This window comes from Populus nigra, chromosome 16 (genome assembly GCF_951802175.1).
Source record: "Populus nigra chromosome 16, ddPopNigr1.1, whole genome shotgun sequence".
NCBI lineage: Eukaryota > Viridiplantae > Streptophyta > Magnoliopsida > Malpighiales > Salicaceae > Populus > Populus nigra.
In genome coordinates this window covers 1,713,019-1,734,208 of record NC_084867.1, presented here as the reverse complement: position 1 = coordinate 1,734,208, position 21,190 = coordinate 1,713,019, and the positions used below count along the sequence as shown (strand labels likewise).

The following is a 21,190-nucleotide window of genomic DNA, read 5'->3' as shown; positions in this document are numbered from 1 at the left end:
CATGGCTGCTTACATGGTTCTTGTTGCAGACAAGGATTGGGATGGTATAAGATTCTGAGTGGAGAACAAAGTTGATTTTCATGCTGTTTCCCTCGTTAAAGATGCACAAGTAGTTCATGAATTGAAGAATTATCTACAAAGTAATATATCTATTAATATGTTCACCCAAAAAAGGAAATTTGAGTTGCATAACAATCCAGCTTACTAAACTCAAACAAAAAAAAAATCCCATTTGGCAGGCTGTGGTGCAGATATACATGTGATTGTAAGAATCGGAAGTGCAGATTCTAATACCAAATTTACATTCAATAATCACAGCATCTGGTGGGGAAGTCATCGGAATCCTTAGAGGTTCATTGAGTTGCTGATGATTTAGGTACTATCCAGATGTAGTTGATCGGATCCAGTTATCATGATTGGTCTTGAATTTTTTCTAAGTGGAGCATATTTTTTATTACTGTTCTTGAAAATGGAAAATGTTTTTTGTTTCTGCTATTGCCACCGGCCACTTGGTTTCCTTGGTGACTGGCTGCTTTTTTTCCCTTCCTTTTGTGCTACAAAATGCTGGAGCTTCGATTTTTTTTTCCTAGTTCAGATGAATCTGACATTCTCTAACCATAGTTGATTTCAGAGGGAATTTTTTTTGGATGGCAGTGATGACCAATAGGAAATGACATCATCATTGGTGGCAACTTTATACAGTTTGGACTTGAAGTTGAGTAGTTTTTATTTTGATATTGTAGGAAGAGATAATGAAGTTGTTCATACGTGGCAGATAAGAAATGTGATTGAGGCCAGAATGGCTTTACCCATTAGTACCAGAAATAGTTGACAAAGAAAGTCAACGTTGAATAAACATTACAATTCAGGAAGTGCCCGCAGAGTGATTAATGGGGACATGAGTTTTATTATCTTAGATTATCTTAAGTAGGACTAATTCAATGTTTCATACACTGCTGATAATGGAGGGACTGTACCCATTCTGATCATCCCAGTACTTTGACCAAAGCATGACACCTCCATACTTGGGTGACTTCTTTATCACCGGAAGAATCTGAGAAGTCAACACATCTGGTGGAATGTACCCGCTTCCGGCTGCCGAAGGAGCTGCCGGCAAGCCTAGAAATATCTTTCCTGCGTCTATTGATGTAGTCCAACGATTCCATGAATTTAAGAGGTTAGTTGTGTTACCTGAACTATACTGGCAAGGACGGTTGTTGTAGAATTGGACCCAGACATAGTCAAAAAGACCAGTATTAAGGGCAGTCCCTAAATTACTGTCTGGGAATGGACACTGAGGAGCTGCTGCTAAATACACTTTTCTTCCATATTTAGATAAGAAACGAGCAAGATCCTCCCAATATAGAGTTGATCCTTGCTCAATGTCAAAATCAATGCCATCCAGAACAGCATCACCTAGAGGACGAGAAGATGATTGTCCACCTAAGAAATTGTTCCACAAGTAATCTGCTACGTTTTTGGCATCGCCTTTAGAGGCTAGAGTATAGTTTCCAATGCCACCACCGAGAGAAAGCAGCACCTTAATCCCTTGCTGCTGACAACTTTTGATGCCACCGCTGACAATTGTACAGCCACCGTTTGCTGGGTTGCAATGTCCAGCAAGGTTCATTTCTGGGGTTTGACCATTGCCAAACTTGTTGAGAAAAGCTATGTTAACATAAGCATATCTTCCCGTGGCACATGTTTGTGCTAGAGTTCCTTCATTGCCATTTTGACCCCAGTAGATTGAAATCCCACCGGCAGCATGAGAGGATTTAGTTAGCAAAAGGACCAGGAGAGGAAGGAGAAGCAGGGTGGCTTGAGAATATTTGGCCATATCTGCCAAGTACCCAAAAGGTTTGGATTGTTTCTTGTGCCTCTAATGGGCAAAGGATTGCCAATTATATAAGAACCCTAGAGGGCCTCCACTAGGTAAATTTGACCCTACGAAAGCAACATCTGCTTTGCTAGCTGTATGCATTCAATTAATCGGTGAGAGGTCTCCAAGCCGAGTTGGTTGACTTCAAATAAGAAGATTTTATTCTCCAGAATCCAAATATTTTCACTCGAAAGTTTTAAAGAAATGATTTCGCACACCTCCTCGTCAAAGAGATTAGAATCAATAGTATTTTTTATTTTTATTTTTTTTTACAAGAAAGGAATGTTAAAGCTCAATTGTGCATCCTATATTAAGTGTGTATTTGGCGGAGTGGGAGTAAGGTAATTTAAAAAATATATTTTTTAATTGAAAAAATATTAAAATGATATATATTTTAGTTTTTTTTTGTAATAACATATTAAAATCATTGAAAAACATCTTAAAAAAATAGTTTAATAATATTTTAAATTAAAAACAATTTAAAAAATATTTTGAAAAACAAATTCAATCACAAAAACAAGTATTTACCAAGACTTTGTTTAACATTGTTGTCCAACCGTATTTTTAAAAAAAATTAGCTTTAAATTAATATTTTCTTATTTTTTTTTATTGTAATATTAAAAATAAATAATAAAATATTATTTTGATATATTTTTAAATAAAAAAATCCTTAAAAAATAATATCTATAATATTTTTATCAAACTCTAGTAATGCTGTTGAAGGCTTTTAACTTACCTCCATGTCTCATCAATTCTCCCTTCATAATTAAATTTTAATTTAGTCTTCTCCAAGTTCAAATAACCACATATATAACTTTTCCAACACATACAAAATAAAATAAAAATAAACCATGAAAGACTAATAATGCTGCTGAAGGCTTTTGACTTACCTCCCTGTTCTCATCACTTTTCGCTTCATAATTAAATTTTAATTTAGTCTTTTTCAAGTTTAAATAACTACATATCTAACTTTTCTCACATATATAAAATAAAATAAAAATAAATTGACAAAAGAATTATTGTATCTAAATCAATTGTCAAACAACTTTTGACTTGAAGAAATACTTGCAAGATGCAACACTCTTATAATATCCAATACACCCTTGCATGCCAATGAAAAGTTTTTTTGTTTTTAATTGAAGCATTTTGTTGTCATTTTTTTATTTTTAATTGAAAAATAATATATTTGTTGTTTATAAGTTGATGATGAAAGATTGTTAAGAGATTAATGTGTGATTTTGGAAATAAGAGTATTTGAAAATATAGTAATAATTATTTTTTAAAGTGTTTTTACTCAGAAATAAATTAAAATAATATTTTTTTTATTATAATTTATTTTTACATCAACATATCAAAAAAATCTAAAAATACAAAAAAAAAAAAATTGAATTTCAATATCAAACACCCCTGAACAGACCAATTTATTATTATTTTCTTAAAAATAGTGACTAACTTATAATTTGACCTGTTACTTTATTAATTATTCTAGCTCCCATGCCCAGGGACGGATGGTGCCCAAGTGAAAAATGTTCAAACTTCCATGAAGTTAATTAAGCAGCACCAATAAAACAAAAAAACAACTCACATTTTACAGTGGTTATGCATTAAACTCTTTTCTCTTCAAAATCAACCTTGTTTTGTACAAATTATTTTTGTGTTTAAAAATGTTTTTGAAAGATTTTTACTTTAAATTAATTTTATTTTTATGATTTTGATAATTTTAACATGATAGCATCAAAAATATTATTTTAATATTTTTTTAAATAAAAAATATTTTAAAAAGCAACTACTAGCATAATTTCTCGTTATATAAACCCATCTTGGTAACGACTCAATACAAGATTTAGTTTATAAATTTATCATATCAACTCTAAATTGACTTAAATAAATTTAAAATATTATTATTTTAAGATATTTTTTAAACTAAAACAACTTCACTGAATCAACACACAAGTTAAGTTAAGACGGGTTTAATAATATTGGTTTCCTAAAGCGCAGTGCTATGTTTTCCATTGAAATAAAAAACAATATAGGACTTCAATTATGCTAGAAAATCATCAATTAACTTAGAAAATAAAGAACAAAGCACGAGGCAGATAGGCAACTTAGCTGAGTCAAGGAGCATTTAGGTGTTGGCTGGATAAGATAGAAGTTCAAACGTCACTGTTGGGGACGAGATGAATCACTACAAGAAGAAAAGGCCAGAACATGAGCAGACATGCATGTTTAACATATATAATGAATTGACCACTTTCTCTTCTAACTTATACAGCAATAATTAACAATAACTAATTGTAATAGGGATTTGTGAGGAGGGAAACAGTGATCCCCCTTTTCAGCACTTTGTTTTAATTTTATTTTTTAATTTTAAATTTATTGAGGTTGATAATGTATTTTAGTTTATTTTCTATGAAGTTATCATAATTTTATGACCCGAGTCACTAGTTTTGTGGATTAATCTGGTTGTCTCAAGTTTTTTTATTAATTTCATCCTTCACTATTTGGGTTGATTGAGAATTAAATTTTATAATTTATTTTAATTTGTGTTTTATGATGATATCCCAGTTTCATAATATGAATCAAGAATTTGACGAGTTAAATTGAGTTGATTCGTAGTTTTTTGTTATTTTGTTTTTAATTTTATCCTTCAATATTGAACTGATTGGAAATTAAACTTCATAACTTGTTTTATTTTGCTTTTTATTAGGTTATATTGGTATCATGATCTATGTTTCACATGTTAACTCTAGTTGACTTGAGATTTTTTTTTTAATTTTATTTTTTAATATTAGATTGGTTGAGAATTGAGTTTCAATATATTATTTTATTTGCTTTCCATAATATTACTACAGTTTTAATATTTGAATCATGAATTTTACATGTTAATTCGAATTGACTTAACTCAATTCAATATTTTATCATCTTAATATTTTTTAAAAAATTATACTATATTAGAAAAAAATATTAAACAATATTTTTTTTCTAATGGTTTAGATTATCTTTTAACTTGTAAAGTTTACACGTCACTTCGTATGAGTTTTTATATATATTTTTTCTTAAAAACACGCTAACTGTAGATATTTTCTTAAGTTCATCTGGCTTTGTAAATTATCTAATAACAAGTCAGCTTTACAAGTCAGATTAGTTGGGCGGCTATGTGTTTGAATTCTCTCTCCTTTTTTGTTTTCCCCTAACTTCTAGTAGTTAGGTATTGAATATTTCAAACACATTCAACAGAATAAACCTACCATATTCCAATCAAATAGACAACAAAAGTGAAAGCCTTACAAATACACCTAACAAATTTAATTTTTCGGAAAAAAAATCTAAGTTAATCTTTCAAAAAATCTCAATAATGCTATAAAACTATAATTTCCGATGCACAGTCTCGAAGACCAACTTAGAGAAATATTAAATTTATTTCTTAAAAGCTGATCAATGGATAGTTATAATATAAGAAAATAAAAAAAAATACTAAGCTATGTATAAAATTGACATAATATAATAATAATTTTTTAAAGTCTATTATTTACTTACTAATTTTATGAGAAAAATAGGAGAGTACATTCACGATTCATCTTTTTATCTCAAAAATGTAAATTAAAATTTGGATGAATATATGTCTTTTGCTTTAAACAATTCATTGTTAATTAAAATTAACCATTTTTACCTATTTTTATAGCTAAATCTGACAATATTAAAACTATTGTCGAAATGACTGAAGCTTTGGTAACTAATAAAATTTAATACATATATAATTTTTTAAAAGCATGTGAACTATTATTTTTTCCTGTCATGCATGACGAGTGGTTGTATAATCAAATTATTTATTTTTTAATTGGTTTCCTTATTTAATATATATCTATATAGTTTCTGTTCATAATAAAATTGTTTGGGCTATAGCAATAAAAGAAGCCCCTCCAAACTGTTTGGGCTATATAATTCAATGTTCCCAAATCAATAAAAGAAGCCCCTCCAACATTTGGGCTTTAGGAAATGGTACAGACACAGAATAAAACACGTTATTTAGATTTTAGAATAGTTCTTAGTTTGATTAAAGCAAATAATTAATTTATTGCTAGATTTTAGTATCTAGTATTTTTAGGATATTAAGATGCGGGTTTTAAAGGAAATAACGCGCTGTTTAATTTAAATAAAACGGTAAGTTTTAATTTAAATAATTGATTATTACATTCCCATTTCTTGCTCATCCTCCATTAAAACGGGTTTTATTTCTGTGAGCCTTGGTCTCGTTGATTCAAAATTCATTTGTTTGACTACTTTTCTTTCTTTCACATTTTGCCTTTGAAAATGTCAGCAAATTAATATATCAAGGGATTCGCATTCATGGATCGAGTGGAAAATTTTAGACAGCCCAGTTGAGTTTTGAAGACTCTTAGAAGGCATAAAGTTACTCCACAACCACAAGACTTTTGTTGAGCTTGATGAAAAAGAAAAAAAAAACCATGCAAGGAATTCAATGGTAAATTGATTATATTTTCCTTGTCAGGGAACTATAATTTCGTTTTATTTAGCTTGAAATGTAAGTAAACATAGTATTTTGATCGCCGCATACACTCTTTAGAACAAACATGCCGTGGCATATATATATACATATATCAAATTTATTCAGGAATCAGGAGCACACAGCATGGGGAAGAGCAGGGCTGAAAAAAATCTAGACACTGCCCTTTATAGCTGCACTATACCCATTGTCATACTGCTTGCTCCAGAGCATCACGCCTCCATACTTAGGTGAACCCTTGATAGATGGAAGGACCTGAGAAATGAGCACATCAGCAGGGATGAATCCACCACTAGGGGCGGCCTCGGGAGCAGCAGGTAGTCCCAGGAATATTTGATTGGATTGAACTGTGGTCCATTGGTTCCATGCACTCAAGAGACCGGTAGCATCATTTACGTATTGACATGGAGGATTGTTATAGAATTGAACCCACACGTAATCAAACAGGCCAGTTTTGATTGCAGTGTCCAGATTAGCATCAGGGAAGATGCATTGTGGAGCTGCAGCTAAGTATACCTTCCTTTGTTGGCTAAAGCCATTAAGTGCCCTAGCAAGATCATCCCAGAACTGGCCTGAACCTGCCTCGATGTCAAAATCAACCCCATCTAAGATGGCATCGCCTAGCGGACGTGAGCTGGACTGACCACCAAGGAAGTTATTCCAGATATAGTTTGCAACTTGCCCTGCATCGTCGGCTGATGAAAGGGAGTAGCTGCCTGCGCCACCTCCAATGGAAAGTAGCACTTTGATTCCTTGATTTTGACAAGATCTAATGTCATTGCTTATGCCGGTGCAAGTACCGGCGCTGGGGTCACAATGGCCTGCTAGGTTCAGCACTGGAGATTGGCCATTGCCGAAACTAGATAGGAAAGCTACGTTCACAAATTGATAGTTTCCTGTGTTGCAAGTATCAGCTAAGCTGCCTTCATTGCCATTTTGACCCCAATAGATGGCGATGCCTGCACCATCTGAGGGTTTGCATAAGGAGACAGCTAAGATGGATAGAAGAAGGGTGATAGCTTTTGCCTGGCAAGCCATTTTGGATCTCAAGCTTGTTCTGCGTATCAACAATGTGGAGACGGAACATATTTATAGCTTCTGAGGACCATGCGTGTCTAGGTGTCTTGGTAGAAAAGTCTGATTACCGTGGTTTGTGGGCAAGAAATTGGTGCCGTTCTCATTGAAAGTATAGAAGAATTCTGCGTAAAAACAATGTAGACAAGAAAAAAGTGCCATGGTTATTAAAGATTATACTGGTCTTCTCTATTTACAAATAGTAGGACCAGGACGGTTTGGCAGATACCATTTAAGTCCCTCAGTGAGTTTCCTGGAATCAAAGGGGAATTAGGGACTGTTTTTTTGGCAGTCTGAAATTGGTTTCCACTTTGGCGATTCCATCAAAAGCAGGCTATGAAATAATTTCATAGCTAGAAGTGCTGATTTATTTCGCCGTTGAAGCCGTGTTTTATAATTTTATAATTTTTTTATTTTAAATTAAATTTTATAATATTTTGGATTGTTTTGATATGTTAATATGAAAAATATTTTTTTAAAAATAAAAAATATTATTTTCATTTATTTCCGAGTAAAAAATACTTTGAAAAAAAATCGCTACTATAATTAGAAATACAACCTTAACCCGATACAACCTAACTAGTTTACCAGGTAACTTGCTAATTTGAAATTTAACTTAGAACAAGTTTTTTTTTTAACTATTTTTGTAACATCCTCGAATTATAATGTCATGAAATCTCAAACATTTATTTACTAATGTCAAGTATTGAATAATATATCTAAGATTATGGAATTTTTTTTTGAAAATTTCGGCAGAGTTTTCTCTATTTTTGTTGGTACTAAATTATCAACAACACTTATATTATATGTCATTACAGCTTTCATCTTGATTCAATCATCTTGGATCACATCTCATTCATGGTATTTTTAAAAATTGCTCCATGGAAGCATGTGATTCAGTTTGGAATGAAAGACAAATTAGCACCTAGATATATTGAGGCATATAAAATTATAGAAAGAATTGGGACGGTTGCCTATCGAATATTATTGCCACCACATTTAGATAGGATACACAATGTGTTTCATGTTCGATGCTGCGGAAAGCAAACTTGGATCCTGCATGAATTTTGCCATAAATTCCGATGGAAGTACAGGAAGATTTAACTATGAAGGTACAACCTGTGTAAATTATGGACCGAAGTATAAAGAAATTACAAAATAAAAAGGTGTCATTAGTAAAAGTACTGTGGAGAAACTCTCAAATAGAAGAAGAAACCTAGGAGAGAGAGTCAGAAATGAAGAAGAAATATTCCGGATTATTTTCTTACATAGGTATGAATTTAAATTTCGAGGATGAAATTTTTTGATAACCCGATTGAGAGTTATAATTTTTTTTTTAATTTTGCATAAGACTAGTCAATTTTTTATTTTTCACCAAGAGGAGTTACAGTTTTAGACAATGCCTAGATACTTGACCCATGCTTCTCCGCATGTTAGATATTCTTTTTTCAAAAAAAAAAATGACATCGTTGTATTTAAAAAACTTCTTAGTGAAAATAAAAAAAGGTTAAGCCATTTTACTTACCCCTTGCTTATCACTTCTCACTTCATAATTAAATTTTAATTTAGTCCTCTCCAAATTCAAATAACCATATATCTAATTTTTCCGACTCATACAAAATAAAATCACGAAAGACTTACTTTATATAAATCAATTGTCAAGCAACTTGAAACTTGAATAAATACGTGCAAGATGTAACACTCTTATAATATCCAATACACGCTTACATGCCAATAAAATGTTTTTTTGTTTTTAATTGAATTATTTTGTTGTCATTTTTTGTTTTTAATTGAAAAATAATATATTTATTGTTTATAAGTTAATGATGAAAAATTGCCAAGAGATTAATGAATGATTTTCAAAACAAGAGTGGTTGGAAGTATAATAATAGTTGTTTTTTAAAATATTTTTTGTTTGAAAATGCATTAAAATAATATTTTTTTAATTTTTTTAAAATTCATTTTTAAAATCAGCACATAAAAATAATTTTAAAAAATTAAAAAAATTAATTTGAAGAAAAAAATATTAAATTTTAATAATAATAATAATAATAAAAAACAAGTTGAAACTCTATATCAAGTACCCCTAAATAGACCAATTAATTATTTTCTTAAAAAATTAGTGACTAACTTATAGTTTGACTGTTACTTTATTAATTATTCTAGTTGTCATGCCCAGAGACAGATGCTAGCCAAGTGAAAAATGTTAAAACTTCGATGAAGTTAATTAAGCAGCACTAGTAAAAACAATAAAACAACTCCTTTTTTTTTTTTTTTTTTTTGCACTTGAGGGCCTAGCTGCTGTGATCAACCGTGTAACTTGTTCCGTCCCTGTCCCGGGTTCGACCTTCTATGTGCACGCCTGTCACCCCCGGGGTGCCTAACCTGCCCCTGGGCTTGCAGGATGTCCAGTGGGCCGTGGGGAATAGTCGTGGTGCGCGCAAGCTGACCTGGACACCCCACATAAAAAAAAAATAAAAATAAATAAAACAACTCTTTTCACATTTTACAGTGGTTATGCATTAAACTCTTTTCTCTCTCTTTAAAATGAGCATTGTTTAGTACAAATTTAATATCAAGAGAGTACTGTTTCTGTGCCTTAAAAAGTGTTTTTAAAATATTTTTTAAATTTTTTTTATTTTTATAATTTTATATAATTTTAATGTGCTAGTATTAAAAATAAATTTTAAAAATAAAAAATATTATTTTAATATTTTTATAAATAAAAAAATACTTTAAAAAACAATCGCTATTATATTATATCGTTATATAAACTCATCTTAGTAATGACCGGTCCAAGATTTAGTTTAAAGATTCAACAAATTAATTCTAATTAACTTGAATAAATTTAAAATGACAATATTTTAAGGTTTTTTTTTTTTAAACTAAAACATCTTATCTTAACTGAGTCAACACCCCCAAGTTAAAATGGGTTTAATAATAGTATCTTATCTTAACTGAGTCAACACCCCAAGTTAAAATGGGTTTAATAATAGTATCTTATCTTAACTGAGTCAACACCCCAAGTTAAAATGGGTTTAATAATAGTAGTTTCCTAAAGCTCAGTGCTATCTTTTCCATTTACTTCAATTATGCTAGAAAATCATCAATTAACTTAGAAAAAAAAAAAAAAAAACAAAGCACGAGGCAGATAGGCAACTTAGCTGAGTCAAGGAGCATTTAGGTGTTGGCTGGAACTGGATAAGATTGAAGTTCAAACGTCACTGAGTGTCAACGAGATGATGAATCACTACTTAAAGAAAAGGCCAGAACATAGAACATGAGGCACATGCACGTTTAACAGCTATAATGAAGTAATATTATTACAGGTTATTATATGATTGTTAATTTTAAAATCTATTAGATTAATTAAGATACATATAAGATTACTTGGATATTTTTGTTAATTTAAAAAAAAACTAATTGTAATAGGAATTTGTGAGGAGGGGAGCACTGATTCCCTCTTTTCAGCACTTTTTTTATTATTTTTTAATATTAGATATATTGGGATTGATAATTTATTTTCTATAAAGTTATTATAATTTCATGATCCAAATTACTAGTTTTGCAGGTTAACTTGGTTGCTTCTATTTTTTTATAGTTAAACTTTTTATTTTTAATTTTATACTTCACTGGTTAGGTTGATTAAGAATTAAATTTTATAATTTATTTCGGTTTGCTTTCTATAATGTTATCTTAGTCTTATGATTTGAATCAAGAGTTTGACGGGTTAAATTGAGTTGACTCGTGTATTTTTTTTGTTATCCTTCAATATTAGACTGATTGATAATTGAGCTTTATAACTTGTTTTGTTTTGTTTTCTATTAGGTTATATTTGTCTCATAATCTATGTTTGACATGTTAACTCTAGTTGACTTGAGTTTTTTTTTTTTTTTTTTAATTTGTTTTTCAACATTGAGTTTTAATATGTTTTTTATTTGCTTTTCATGAAATTACAACAGTCTTATGATCCGAATTATAAATTTTATATTAAAATTTTTAGTTAAATAATGTTTTTTTTTCTATTATTTAGATTATCTTTTAACTTGTGCAGTTTACCGGTTCACTTCATTTGAGTTTTTATGTAATTTATTTTTTATCTTCTTAAAAACACGCTAACTTAGATATTTTTTTAATTTTAATTTTTTAAGTTTATCTGGCTTTGTAAATTATCTAATAACAAGGCAGCTTTATAAGTCAGATCGATTACTTGGGCGGCTACATGTATGATTTTTTTGAACTAGTTAGGTATTGAATATTTCAAACACAATCAACAAAATACACCTACCAAATTCCAATCAAATAGAAAGCAAAAGTGAATTCCTTACAAATACACCAAACAAATTTAATTTTTTGGAAAAAAAATCTAAGTTAATCTTTCAAAAAATCTCAATAATGCTATAAAACTATAATTTCCTATGCACAGTCTCGAAGACCAACTTAGAGAAATATTTAATTTATTTCTTAAAAGCTAATCAATGGATAGTTATAATATAAAAAAAATAAAAAAAATACTAAGCTATGTATAAAATTGACATAAGATAATAATTATTTTTTAAAGTTTATTATTTACTCACTAATTATATGAGAAAAATAGGACAATACATTCACGATTCATCTTTTTATCTCAAAAATATAAATTAAATTTTGGATGAATATATGTCTTTTGTTTTAAACAATTCATTGTTAATTAAAATTAACCATTTTTACCTATTTTTATAGCTAAAAATATTAAAACTATTGTTGAAATGACTAAAGCTTTGGTAATTAACTAATAAAATTTAATACATATATAATTTTTTAAAAGCGTATGAACTACTATTTTTTTCCCGTCAAGCATGACAGTGCCCCAGTTGATTATTACATTTCTATTTCTTGTTCATCCTCCTTTAAAAACGGGTTTTATTTCTGTTAACCTTAGTCTCATTGATTCAATATTATTTGTTTGGCAACTTTTCTTTCTTTCAAATTTTGCCTTTGAAAATGTCAGCAAATTAATATATCAAGGGATTCGCATTCATGGATCGAGTGGAAAATTTTAGACAGCCCAGTTGAGTTTTTAAGACTCTTAGAAGGCATAAAGTTACTCCACAACCACAAGACTTTTGTTGAGCTTGATGAAAAAGAAAAAAAAAACCATATAAGGAATTCAATGGTAAATTAATTGATTATATTTTCCTTGTCAGGGAACTATAATTTCGTTTTATTTAGCTTGAAATGTAAGTAAACATAGTATTTTGATCGCCGCATACACTCTTTAGAACAAACATGCTGTGGCATATATACATACATATATCAAATTTATTCAGGAATCAGGAGCACACAGCATGGGGAAGAGCAGGGCTGAAAAAAATCTAGACACTGCCCTTTATAGCTGCACTATACCCATTGTCATACTGCTTGCTCCAGAGCATCACGCCTCCATACTTAGGTGAACCCTTGATAGATGGAAGGACCTGAGAAATGAGCACATCAGCAGGGATGAATCCACCACTAGGGGCCGCCTCAGGAGCAGCAGGTAGTCCCAGGAATATTTGATTGGATTGAACTGTGGTCCATTGGTTCCATGCACTCAAGAGACCGGTAGCATCATTTACGTATTGACATGGAGGATTGTTATAGAATTGAACCCACACGTAATCAAACAGGCCAGTTTTGATTGCAGTGTCCAGATTAGCATCAGGGAAGATGCATTGTGGAGCTGCAGCTAAGTATACCTTCCTTTGTTGGCTAAAGCCATTAAGTGCCCTAGCAAGATCATCCCAGAACTGGCCTGAACCTGCCTCGATGTCAAAATCAACCCCATCTAAGATGGCATCGCCTAGCGGACGTGAGCTGGACTGACCACCAAGGAAGTTATTCCAGATATAGTTTGCAACTTGCCCTGCATCGTCGGCCGATGAAAGGGAGTAGCTGCCTGCGCCACCTCCAATGGAAAGCAGCACCTTGATTCCTTGATTTTGACAAGATCTAATGTCATTGCTTATGCCGGTGCAAGTACCGGCGCTGGGGTCACAATGGCCTGCTAGGTTCAGCACTGGAGATTGGCCATTGCCGAAACTAGATAGGAAAGCTACGTTCACAAATTGATAGTTTCCTGTGTTGCAAGTATCAGCTAAGCTGCCTTCATTGCCATTTTGACCCCAATAGATGGCGATGCCTGCACCATTTGAGGGTTTGCATAAGGAGACAGCTAAGATGGATAGAAGAAGGGTGATAGCTTTTGCTTGGCAAGCCATCTTGGATCTCAAGCTTGTTCTGTGTATCAACAAAGTGGAGACGGTACATATTTATAGCTTATGAGGACCATGCGTGTCTAGTTGTCTTGGTAGAAAAGTCTGATCACCGTGGTTTGTGGGCAGGAAATTGTTGCCGTTCTCATTGAAAGTATAGAAGAATTCTGCATAAAAATAATGTAGACAAGAATAAAGTGCCATGGTTATTAAAGATTATACTGATCTTCTCTATTTACAAATAGTAGGACCAGGACGGTTTGGCAGATACCATTTAAGTCCCTCAGTGAGTTTCCTGGAATCAAAGGGGAATTAGGGACTTGTTTTTTGGGCAGTCTGAAATCGGTTTCCACTTTGACGATTCCATCAAAAGCAGGCTATGAATTTCTTAGTTATTAAGTTGCTGTTTGTTTTTCCAACTGAAACCGTGTTTTATGTTTTTTTTTGTTTAAAAATAATTCTTTTAGTATTTTTAGATTGTTTTGAAATTTTGATGTGAAAAGTAATTTTTTAATTTAAAAATATTATTTTCATATATTTTTTAACGAAAAACACTTTAAAAAATAACCGCTATTTCACTTCTAAACACAATCTAAACCTTGTACGACAGTGGACCGGGTAACTTACTAACTTAAAATTTAACTTAGAATAATTTTGTTTGAACTGTTTTAGACAGTGATACAATCAAATACGAGTAACTTGACTGTCAATTCATGATCTAGTTGACCCAGCTAAACCTTTTTAGGACTTTAACTGAGTTTTTCTTTTAACTATTTCGGACATTGATATGATTAAATCTGAGTGACTTGATAGGTCAACCAGTGATCTACTTAACCCGATCAGAAACCGAGTAAAACTCAGCCGAATCAATTCTAAATTTTTTTTATCTAAAATGATGATGTATTATTAAAAACACTATAGAAAATGATTTACTAACCCAATAACTTTGTGATTGGCAGCTAAAATATTATTTTTTTAAAATTTGAATTTGTTTTAGTTTAAAATTAATTTTTTAAATGTTTTTTAATCATTTTGATATGTTATATCAAAAATAAATTTAAAAAATATAATTTTTATACATTCTAAAATAAAAACATTTTAATCTTTTAACATACTCCCATGTAATACCGTAATCCGGTCATATTTTGAACAAGGTAAGACAACTATAATTCACGCTAAAAAAAATTAACGAGGAAAAACCTCTCGCAGGCTAGCTCGCAAGAGCTGATAACGTGAAAACCTTGTCGTACTACATTACACACAAAAAGTGCTCCTCTCGACCAATGCCTTGGAGTTAATAATAATATATCCTCAAGAAACTCACTCTTTTTCCCGTACTGTAGTTTAGCTAAGCAATCTTGTGTTAAAATCATAAAAAAATTTCCCTGTTCTAGAATTTATTTTCTTTCAATAATACATCTACTAAACTAGTAATAATCAAATTAACAAAAAATCCAAATCAATCTAGATTAATTTTCTCATCAGGAAATATAATTTTGTTTCATTTAGTGTGGGATCAAGTTCAAGCATACAGTCATATTTTTTATTGCAAACAAGTGAATGCTACACTCAGAATAACATAAGATGATAGCATGAAAAGCAAGGCTGCAAGACGGAGACACTGCCCTTTGTAGCTGCACTGTACTCATTGTCAAATTACGAAGAGGATCTGACTTTGGTTTCATTGCCTCTGGCTGCTTCGGTGCCCAAACTCTCTGCAAATTTGGAACCCTGCTAGCAAAAGATGCAAATCTTCTTGCCCTCTGTCTCCTGGTTTGAGCATCAAAGAATTTTCGAGCATGCTCCTCCCGATTCATCCCTTGGGAGCTTTGACACTCCTTTTCCACCTGTCTAAGGGACTCATCTTCTGCTGAAACCGAGTCATTGATTCTATTATCATCATCCATATTCATCTCGTTCTATTTCTTCTCTCCGGGTTTGATTACTGTCCTCACTGTTGAGGACAGAATTAGGCAATTCATCTTCCTCGGAGAACAACAATAAGTCCATTTTTTTGTCGATTTTGTGAACAGCACCACCTAGACTCTGACGGTACCTGAAATCGAGTGCATTCAAACACATAATTTAGCTATGCTTATCTTCTTTCTCCATCAATGATGAAAAGCGCACATGCGAACTCAAAATAATTGATTATACATAGTATGGGGAGAGAATAGATTTCAAATGAATATTCATCTGCATTACTGTTTCAATGGCAACAATTAACAATACTCCATAGAGGGCTTCATGGGAAGGGAATTCCAGAAAACAGAGCAGTTACGTTCACTAAATTGATATGCTATGAACCATATGAATAATTTGAAAGCAGATCCCAAATTCAATGTTCCCATATCAATAAAAGAAGCCCCTCCAACATTTGGGCTTTAGGAAATGGTACAGACACAGAATAATACACGTTATTTAGATTTTAGAATAGTTCTTAGTTTGATTAAAGCAAATAATTAATTTATTGCTAGATTTTAGTATCTAGTATTTTTAGGATATTAAGATGCGGGTTTAAAAGGAAATAACGCGCTGTTTAATTTAAATAAAACGGTAAGTTTTAATCTAAATAATCGATTATTACATTCCCATTTCTTGCTCATCCTCCATTAAAACTGGTTTTATTTCTGTTAGCCTTAGTCTCGTTGATTCAAAATTCATTTGTTTGACTACTTTTCTTTCTTTCACATTTTGCCTTTGAAAATGTCAGCAAATTAATATATCAAGGGATTCGCATTCATGGATCGAGTGGAAAAATTTAGACACCCCAGTTGAGTTTTGAAGATTCTTAGAAGGCATAAAGTTACTCCACAACCACAAGACTTTTGTTGAGCTTGATGAAAAAGAAAAAAAAACCATGTAAGGAATTCACTGGTAAATTGATTATATTTTCCTTGTCAGGGAACTATAATTTCGTTTTATTTAGCTTGAAATGTAAGTAAACATAGTATTTTGATCGCCGCATACACTCTTTAGAACAAACATGCTGTGGCATATATATATACATATATCAAATTTATTCAGGAATCAGGAGCACACAGCATGGGGAAGAGCAGGGCTGAAAAAAATCTAGACACTGCCCTTTATAGCTGCACTATACCCATTGTCATACTGCTTGCTCCAGAGCATCACGCCTCCATACTTTGGTGAACCCTTGATAGATGGAAGGACCTGAGAAATGAGCACATCGGCAGGGATGAATCCACCACTAGGGGCTGCCTCGGGAGCAGCAGGTAGTCCCAGGAATATTTGATTGGATGGAACTGTGGTCCATTGGTTCCATGCACTCAAGAGACCGGTAGCATCATTTACGTATTGACATGAAGGATTGTTATAGAATTGAACCCACACGTAATCAAACAGGCCAGTTTGGATTGCAGTGTCTAGATTAGCATCAGGGAAGATGCATTGTGGAGCTGCAGCTAAGTATACCTTCCTTTGTTGGCTAAAGCCATTAAGTGCCCTAGCAAGATCATCCCAGAACTGGCCTGAACCTGACTCGATGTCAAAATCAACCCCATCTAAGATGGCATCGCCTAGCGGACGTGAGCTGGACTGACCACCAAGGAAGTTATTCCAGATATAGTTTGCAACTTGCCCTGCATCGTCGGCCGATGAAAGGGAGTAGCCGCCTGCACCACCTCCAATGGAAAGTAGAACCTTGATTCCTTGATTTTGACAAGATGTAATGTCATTGCTTATGCCGGTGCAAGTACCGGCGCTGGGGTCACAATGGCCTGCTAGGTTCAGCACTGGAGATTGGCCATTGCCGAAACTAGATAGGAAAGCTACGTTCACAAATTGATAGTTTCCTGTGTTGCAAGTATCAGCTAAGCTGCCTTCATTGCCATCTTGACCCCAATAGATGGCGATGCCTGCACCATTTGAGGGTTTGCATAAGGAGACAGCTAAGATGGATAGAAGAAGGGTGATAGCTTTTGCCTGGCAAGCCATTTTGGATCTCAAGCTTGTTCTGTGTATCAACAATGTGGAGACGGAACATATTTATAGCTTCTGAGGACCATGCGTGTCTAGTTGTCTTAGTAGAAAAGTCTGATCACCGTGGTTTGTGGGCAAGAAATTGTTGCCGTTCTCATTGAAAGTATAGAAGAGTTCTGCATAAAAATAATGTACAAAGTCTAAAGTCTTCTCTTCTTGTTTCGAGGGACCATGGTTATTAAAGATTATACTGGTCCTCTCTATTTATAAATAGGAGGACCATGACGGTTTTGACTTGGCTGTCTAGGCAGATACCATTTAAGTCCCTCAGTGAGTTTCCTGGGATCAAAGGGGACTAGGGACTGTTTTTTGGGCAGAGTATGAAATCGGTTTCCACTTTGACGATTCCATCAAAAGCAGGCTATGAATTTCATTGTTATCAAGGGGTTTTTTTTTTTTTTCTGGTTTCATGATTTTTTAGTTTTTTATTTAAAATTATTTTTTTTAGTGTTTTTAAACTGTTTTAATATGCAGATATCAAAAATAATTTTTAAAAAATAAAAAATTATTATTTTCATATATTTCCGAGTGAAAAACACTTTGAAAAGCAATCACTATCATACTTTCAAATACAACCTAAAAGGCTAAAACAACTCAAAAAAAATAGTTAAATCCAAGTGACTTGACTAATCAACTTGTAATTTAATTAACCCGATCAAAAATCGAGTGAGACTCAGCCAGGCCAACTTCAAAACAAAAAACTTCTAAACTTTTTATCCAAAATAATAATGTTTTATTTAAAAAACTACAAAAATTGATCAAATAACCCAATAACTTTAAGCGTTTGACAGTGCAACCAAAATGCTATTTACCTAAATTTTGAATTTTTTTAGTTTAAAATTAGTTTTTTAAAGGATTTTAAATTATTTTTATGTCAAAATAAATTTTAAAAAATAATAAAATATTATTTTAATGGTAAGTGCTTGAAGGATATGTAAACTTTTTTTGTTCTTCTTTCTTTTACTACCTCATGTGACAGCACACTTATCAGATGGCAAGTGCCCAGATTGAGAACCAATAAAGTCCATGGGAGCGGCTCAAATTGATTTTTGGTTTGCAACCCTCATTTTCTGTCTTCTTAAAAACTTGACCCAAACGCACACCATCAAATTTACTTGTGACTCCAGGAGGGTGAAATTCATCTCCCAAAATAAAGAGGAGAGCTGAAGAAACCATAAAAGGCTTGACATTTACATATTCATTATAAAATTATATAAATTATATTTATAAGCTTTAAATAATAGTTTAAATTTTTAGGTTAAAATAATTGTTTAACATGATATTAAAGCTTTATTGACCCAGCAGGCATAAATTCAAATCTCATCAATTTTATTCTATTTGGTAAAAAATAAATATAAAATAATATAATCATGTTCAAGTTTCAAGTTTAAAAAAAAAAATTTTAAATATATTAGAGAATTATATAAATCATATCTTTAAATTTTATTTAATAATTTAAATTTTTAAATTAAATATTTCTTTAACACGGAACAGCCATCTCGTAAGAGAATCCAAAGCCCCCACAACCTTCTTTATACAGAAAACTCAAGAGATGTTGCCAAATAGGTGTGGATTTTCTGAAGACAAACTCACCCATTTCAATCCATATCATGTCAAGAACCTTATCTTCAGACAACTCACTGCAATTTTCTTTTTGGTCTTTCTCAACTTCCCTTGAAAGCTCACGTACGTTCATAAAAGAATTGGACTGCCTTAACATGTAATTTCGCAGTTCCGCCACCAAAATCTTCCAAAACCATTTTCCTTTGTTCACAACTACCTGTCTGTGAATTCATGAATTTCTAAGTAAATCTAGAAAACATGTCCAGGTTAACTAATTCAAGATCACAACACTTACTTTCCAAAGGCTTTTTACTCACATCTAATGTCTCAAGACTCAATTGGGAAGAAACTTTCTTACAACAAACATTAAAATCAAAAACTTTTGGCGAAACATTAATCCTAGGATAAATCAAACCAAAAGGAACAAGAGCAGAACCTAAAACAACAGAATCACCAGAACAAAATCCCAAGTCTAAAACCTTGATCCCCCTCTCAAAAAGCTCAAAACGCACTTCAGACTCATCAAAATTAACACACCTAACTTCACATTTCAAATCAACCTAACTAAAGTGAATATATTTACTACCAAACCCTTCATTAACACTCTTAAGAACTCTATTAAACTTCTCATTAAACAAATTCCCATATGCTAAACACCAACCATTCAATTCCATGTTAAGAATCTTCGAAATCCACTTAAAAGATCTCATAATCGGTGAAAACATAATAACCAAATTAGAGTTAAGAACAAAAGAGTCAGAATTTTGAGACTCGCCTATTAAAGAATCACAAGAATCAGACTCCCAGGCATACTCGTGAAGTATCTCCTACAACATAGTAGCCACATTGACCGCCCTCAGAGAAAAAGAAGACTGCTCAATTTTAGGCAAGAGAGAAGAGAGTGTAGTTGAGAGAGAGTGAAGAGTGTGTAAAGTGGCTATTTGATAATAAAATTCCTCGTTGTTTTCAATTTGCGAGTTACGAGGAACTTAAATAGAGTTCATCTGAACTCATTCTATTACAAGGATTTGATTTTTACAAATAAATACATGCCTAGCTAACAGATAAGATAAGTATATGCCTAACTTACAGATAAGATAACTTTTACAGAATGGTTATTCTTTTGAAACAGGATTTGAACATGTGTTCGTGACGTGTTCTTCTACAAAGGGTATTGTTAGGGTGGTCAAAGGAGAGGGAAATAGGAGAGAAGAGGAGGTTTGAAGAGGAAAGAAGAGGGGAAAAGAAGGAGAAGAAGAGTTTGGAAGAGAAGAGAGAAGTGGAGAGGGGAGGGAAAGAGAGGAGGGGCTTGATGGAGGAGAGAAGGCAAGTGATGTAAGGTTTTGGGGAGTGGTGGAGGAGTAGAGTTAGGTCTATGAGAAGAAGGATGTGTTGGGTTTTTGTGTAGTTTGTTATTGGATCTGCCATTATTGGAGATTTGCGAGCGGATGAGGAGGAGGGAGGAAAGGGAGGGTGGAACGATGGGTTGGAGGAGAAAGGGCAAGTTTTGAGGATTTTTTGGTGGGATTTTTTTTTGTTGATCAAAGACTTTATATCTGTTTTTTTTTTTAAAAAAAAATTCTTGTTGTGTCAAATATTTTTTAAAAATAAAATAATATGATTTTAATTAAAAAAATTAATTTTTTATTGAGTTGAGCCAATAAATTTTATTAAATAAACTCTAACTTAATTTAATTTAAAATCCAAATCAAAACAATAAACTAAGTTAATATATTAAATAACTAAATCATATCAAATTTAATAACATTATCAAAAAAAATTTCAAATATAATTCAATACATGATCCAATGAGATGCTCATATTTTTAAGTTACATTAACTCACAACTTATGAAGTTGATTCAACTTATAAATTACTTAAAAAGTATTTTATATCATGTAACAATTATTTTTAA

General features: G+C 32.2%; 4 protein-coding genes and 1 pseudogene across 4 annotated transcripts; all 5 read right to left on the bottom strand.

Moving 5' to 3' along the window:
• Window positions 1–776: 776 nt before the first annotated feature.
• Window positions 777–1,891, bottom strand: LOC133675690 (hevamine-A-like). The gene has a single exon (XM_062097143.1). It carries the CDS (start codon window positions 1,835–1,837, stop codon window positions 947–949), a length of 891 nt encoding a protein of 296 aa, XP_061953127.1. The 5' UTR covers window positions 1,838–1,891; the 3' UTR covers window positions 777–946.
• Window positions 1,892–6,355: 4,464 nt separating this feature from the next.
• On the bottom strand, window positions 6,356–7,457 carry LOC133675691 (acidic endochitinase-like). Its single transcript, XM_062097144.1, has one exon. The coding sequence runs from the start codon at window positions 7,440–7,442 to the stop codon at window positions 6,558–6,560; it is 885 nt and encodes a 294-aa protein (XP_061953128.1). The 5' UTR covers window positions 7,443–7,457; the 3' UTR covers window positions 6,356–6,557.
• Window positions 7,458–12,642: 5,185 nt separating this feature from the next.
• On the bottom strand, window positions 12,643–13,756 carry LOC133675693 (acidic endochitinase-like). Its single transcript, XM_062097146.1, has one exon. The coding sequence runs from the start codon at window positions 13,715–13,717 to the stop codon at window positions 12,833–12,835; it is 885 nt and encodes a 294-aa protein (XP_061953130.1). The 5' UTR covers window positions 13,718–13,756; the 3' UTR covers window positions 12,643–12,832.
• Window positions 13,757–16,581: 2,825 nt separating this feature from the next.
• On the bottom strand, window positions 16,582–17,705 carry LOC133675692 (acidic endochitinase-like). Its single transcript, XM_062097145.1, has one exon. The coding sequence runs from the start codon at window positions 17,666–17,668 to the stop codon at window positions 16,784–16,786; it is 885 nt and encodes a 294-aa protein (XP_061953129.1). The 5' UTR covers window positions 17,669–17,705; the 3' UTR covers window positions 16,582–16,783.
• Window positions 17,706–19,155: 1,450 nt separating this feature from the next.
• Window positions 19,156–20,783, bottom strand: LOC133675997 (uncharacterized; annotated as a pseudogene).
• Window positions 20,784–21,190: the final 407 nt, after the last annotated feature.